Source organism: Mus caroli, chromosome 1 (assembly GCF_900094665.2).
Source record: "Mus caroli chromosome 1, CAROLI_EIJ_v1.1, whole genome shotgun sequence".
Classification (NCBI taxonomy): domain Eukaryota; kingdom Metazoa; phylum Chordata; class Mammalia; order Rodentia; family Muridae; genus Mus; species Mus caroli.
The window spans coordinates 147,767,714-147,772,818 of record NC_034570.1 but is presented as its reverse complement, the minus strand read 5'-3'; the positions used below and the strand labels follow the sequence as shown (position 1 = coordinate 147,772,818).

The 5,105-nt window shown below is 46.0% G+C and overlaps 1 protein-coding gene across 11 annotated transcripts in view; it reads left to right on the top strand.

The window, feature by feature from the left end:
* Tex35 (testis expressed 35) overlaps positions 1–4,727 on the top strand; it is an 11,391-nt gene extending 6,664 nt beyond the window's left edge. For 5 of the 11 annotated variants that reach the window (XM_021168015.1, XM_021167995.1, XM_021167961.1 and 2 more), the window contains 3 exons: positions 3,402–3,466; positions 3,608–3,791; positions 4,468–4,720. In XM_021168015.1, coding sequence (XP_021023674.1) covers positions 3,402–3,466; positions 3,608–3,791; positions 4,468–4,581 — 363 coding nt within the window. In that variant the 3' untranslated portion in view covers positions 4,582–4,720. Of the gene's footprint in view, positions 1–3,401; positions 3,467–3,607; positions 3,792–4,124; positions 4,169–4,467 lie in introns of all 11 variants that reach the window. The other 6 variants (XM_021168042.1, XM_021167987.1, XM_021168032.1 and 3 more) reach the window with 4 other exon arrangements.
* Positions 4,728–5,105: the final 378 nt, after the last annotated feature.

Genomic DNA, 5,105 nt, shown 5'->3' with positions numbered 1-5,105 from the left:
TTAGAATGGATATCCTAAGAATCCCCCTGCCAAGAGCATATTAAAAACATCCATACACCCAAACTCCATACAGACCAAAAACTGAACAAACACTTCTTCAAGGTGGAGTTGTTTAAGTGCCACAGATGATTTTAAAATGTATGTGTGTGTGTCTATGTGCATATATGTATGTGTGTATGTAGATGCACGTATGCTTATGAAGATAGGCTTTGTAGCACATGCTAGCCTCCAGCCTTTGATTTCTCCTGTCTCACCCACTGAGTTCTGGGACTGCAAGCCCATCTCCCACACTTGATTTCTTCACACAGGATCAAAATGTGTCCTCTCAGATGCAAACCAGGTCCTTCATTTTTAAAAATGAACATGTCCATCAAACCTGCATATTGCAATAAGGTCAGAGAGTCCTGTCCTAATGCCACCCCACCCCCTCTCACCCAGGCTTTCCTCACAGCAAACAGATCAGAATCTCTGACGGTGAGAGTCCCAGCAGCAATGACTGAGATGTCTTCAAGGCTGAGAACCATGTTTCCATAAAGTTTTAAATATAATAAAGGTGATTTTTTTTGGTGGTGATGGGACTGGATCCTGGCGTCCCACAAGCTAGGCAGTCAGTCATTTGACTGCTGAGCTGGATCCAGCTCTGTCACAAAAGGTGGTTCTCAGATGTCCGTGAGAAGAAAAGGGATGTGTAATGACATACGAACATTGCTTGACTCTGTGAGGAAAAACCAGTCCACTAGCACTGTAAGCTGCACTGGCCCATAAAGTAAATTTAAAAACTAAAAGCCAGTAAGGAAGGGTTACAAATCTAATGAATGAAATGACAAAATATTGATATATTTGCCTATATAAACACTTTTTAAAGAATCGGGATGAAAAAATAACCATATACAGAATTCAAAAACAGTTTGAGAAAATAGATTTCCATAAATGTGGTAAGGGGCAAACGGTTTTTAACCTATAAAATATAGAACTCACACAAAACAACGGGAGAAAATGGGCTTGAACAGACAAGCCAGCAAGAACAGAACAAAGACACACATCACACAAACAGCTTTGTTCCCACAATATCAGATCTATGCAACTAAGTATCAGATAGCTGGGGCTGGAGGGAAGGCTGAGGAGTCAGCCCACTGCTCTTGCGGTACACCTCATGTGGTTCCCTACACCCACACTGTGTTTCTCACAACTGCCCATAACTCCAGCTCCAGGGGGATCTGTTGTGTCTGCCCTTGGGGGGCCCCTGGACAAATGTACATACTAACCACACACACACACACAGCAGCTAAAAAGACTAAGTAATGTAACTGTCACACTCAAATAAGCCAAGTGTGGATTTATGACAATAAGCTATTGATAAGAATGCTAATCTATTAAAAAATGGAATATTAAAAATAGGCGCTGCTGATTCAATTCTGTTTCTCAATACTTATACCCCGTGAGAATATTAAAACTCTCAGCATAAGTATGTTCATTTTAGAATTATTGATAATAGCAAATAGGTGCAACAACAATTTCCAACAGTAGAGGAGTAGTTGAATTATGGTCTACCCATACATTACTATTAGGGTCTATTAAAGACAAAGCTTATAAAGAATGCTTATCATGAAATATGAGTTAAGATTAATAGGCTAATGTCAACTAGGTAAAAATGTAAGTAAATATATAGGAAAAAGATTGGGAAGAAATATATCAAAAAAAATCAAAGGTCTTGAGGGGGAGGCAAAAGGTTCATTTTTTGAAATATTCTCCTGTGTTATCCAGTGTTTTTGCAAAGGGCATGTGCTATTTCTATATTAACATGCAAACACCATAAGCATTTTATCAGTGGCCAGTCTGGATATGGAAAGGCACAAAGAAAGCTATTTCAGGCAGGGGGCAGCTTGGGCACAGCAGGGGGATGGCTGTGTTTCCCAGTCCGTGGGGAGACCAGCCACGGGTAGGGTCATCTGGGGGAAACCGAAAAATAAAACTGCATAGCCACACAGTGAACAATGACGGGTTTTTAGAAACAGCTGACACGCGGGCCCGCATCTCAGGAGATTCCTAAAGAACACACAGGCAGCAGCTGCTGGCAAGGTGGCCTGGGAGGTGCGAGCAGATGGGGAAGGTCTGGAACCTCCCCCAGCTGTGATACAGGGGGCATGGAAAAGGGGGCCCAGGGAAGGGGAGAGAAGTCAACGGAGACGTGGTGGTTCTTGGTGACAGACTCGGGATAGTGAAGTCTTAAGAGTGTCTATGGTGACACCTGGGTTTCCACCAGGATGGACAAAGGTTGTGGAGAAAAAGGACAACGGCAGCGAGGATTCGGGCTGATTTAGAAGCGGAAGGAGACGTTGGGGGAGACTAGGAATAAAGGGCGCCAGAGTGTGCTCAGCCTGAGGGGCGTGTCTGACCGGCAGGAGACTTTGATGCTGTTCCCATGTGAGCATTTACAAATGCTCGCATAGCTCACACTGCTGTCCTCAGCACACGCTGCCCCCTCCTGTGGCATGAGTGCTTCATCAGCTTCCTGCATCAGACCAAACCGGTTCAGAGTTTTTTTACATTAGGATCACTCTCACTTGGAGTAAATTATTTTTTTATTCATATTTTATGACAACCGGTCCACACCCAGTTCTGTTGACAATGAAGACAGTCAGTTACAGCTTCTACACCCTTAGGGATTCTCCTGTCTATTGTTATTTCTATATGGCTTTTCCCATAGGTTATTTTTACTTTCTTAGTTCTCAGTGAATAATAAATGAGCCGTGTTGTTTTAACTACTGTCTTCTATTTCATTTTTATGGTTTATTTTTATTATTTTGAATTAGTGTGCGTGCATGTGAATCTCTGTGTATGTGTGTGTGTGTGTTTGAAATTCTGAAGTCAACAAGTCTTTGAGGTCACAACATGTTTTTTGAGCTGCGCTGTCTCAGAAGCATCAACTCAAAACCTCCTATCTGGGGTCAGGCAGAACACCCCCTGGCCTCTGGCTGGCCTAGAGGCTGTGGTCAGTCTGGTCTGCCTCTGCCTGTGCTCTAGTCTCATCTCATGAGATGGGGGTGGAAGGTGACTGTCAGGAACATGCTCCATTCACCACCTCAGCCAAGTCTAGAGAGGATTCTTTTTTTTTTAAGATTTATTTATTTATTATATGTAAGTACACTGTAGCTGTCTTCAGACACTCCAAAAGAGGGTGCCAGATCTCGTACAGATGGTTGTTAGCCACCATGTGGTTGCTGGGATTTGAACTCTGGACCTTTGGAAGAGCAGTCGGGTGCTCTTACCCACTGAGCCATCTCACCAGCCCTAGAGAGGATTCTTAAAGTCTGAGGCAGAAGTGGCTTGGAGGGAGGAGGGATCTCCACGCTCTTCAGAAGAGGGAGGGATGGCTTCTAGCCTTGGGTTTTCTCTTGAAGGAAATGCAGCAGGATATGGACGAAAAGATGGATGTTTTAATTAATAATCAGAAGAACAACAAGCTGTAAGTATCCTCCTCCACCCTGAAGACTCCTCCCTCCACCTCGCTCAGTGCACGGGGGTCTTAGAGAGGGCACCCCTCAAGGAACTATCTTGGCTTCTGCCATTAACAATGGCAAATTTCTGCCCCCTCCCAACCCACCAGTCCCTTTCAAAACCAAGCCAAGGAGCAGCAGAAATTCTGGCAGCTAGGAAAGATGGACAAAGGCTCCCAGGCCATGATCACAGAAGAACCCGATGGAGTACTATTGGCTCGTGACAAGAATGTGGTGCCACCAAAACCAACGAGGAATCCACTGGAGTCCCTCCATCCATGTCAGAGTTGCTGCGTAAGTGAACTACTGCCCACCTTCAGCACGGGTTCTGGATCCCTGGGCTGCTCCTGCTCTGACTTCATTCCAAGAACTCTTGCCTCACCCTATTGCCAGCCCTTGGGATGCAGCCCTTAGTCTAGAAACCATCTGTAGTTGCCTTACCCTCTAGGCTTGTGGTGAGTCTTAAGCCACAATTGTGCAGTCAACCCTTGGAAGTGCCTGCTCCCAAGTTCTGCTCCGTTACTCTGTGCTTTCCTCTAGCAAAGCCTGATGAGGTACCCTGCAGGCTGGCTAACTTGAACCAGGAAAAAAAAATGATCTTTCTTGTGCCGTTTCTGTCCTCTGCAGGAGAAATGTTTGTTGTGTGCCCTAAAGACCAACCGCAATCAGGGGTAGGTAGATCCATACGAGAAGTGCCTCCTCTCAGTTGGGTGTCTTGTTATCATCCCAAAGGGAGTGCGCTTCAACTTCCTTTTGCAGCAAAGCCCATCTGTAGTTGTACAGGGAATAGGGACTCTGAGTGGATTCTGCCACCCAGCATAACCACCCAGGCATAGAGGATGTGGCATCAGGAAAGAGGATTTGGGTGGCCAAGCCTAAGGTTGCTGTCCACAAGCTTGCTTGGTGGGGAGGGTATGCCCTTAGCAGCAGCCTCAGCCTGGCCCCAGATCCCCACATTTCTTCTACCCAGCAGGAGACCTTCACACCATGCCTGGGTGCCTTTTTCACCCTTGTCGTCTGGAGCTGCTTTCTAATTTATCTGTACTTCAACTTTGCCGAGGTGGAGCATGTGCTGCCCACCTAGCACAGCCATGGAGCCTACCACCAGCTCCAACTCATCATCCCCTGACTCCTGAGCTACACAGCAGACTTTTCTGCCCTCTTAAACACCCTCCAACCCCGACCCCTGCCCAGGCTTCCACCTGGAAATTAAAGAATTTCATTTAAAGCAAAAAAGACTGTCACCATTTTGAGTACCAGCCCAACATTTGCGTGCCTGGAGCTTCACGTTGTTGTTGTTGTTGCTGCTGCTGCTGCTGTTGTTCTAAATCAGCATATTTCAAACCCCAAATCCTCTTCCGCTCCTTGTTGGCTAGTGGAACATTCTGAGTCATCTCAGGCTTGCCTCTCTCTCCATTCCACAGGGTCCTAAAGAGTTCCAGGTCATAGCCCCACTATACCCCCAAAATACAGAGCATCAGCCTGTATAGATGCAAGACACAGACCTGATACCCTGCCTGCTGATCCCCCACAACCTCAGCTCCTGCAATGTTTCTGGATGCCGTGGGGAACAGAGGCAACCTCTGAGCCTCAAGTCTGACAGGACTG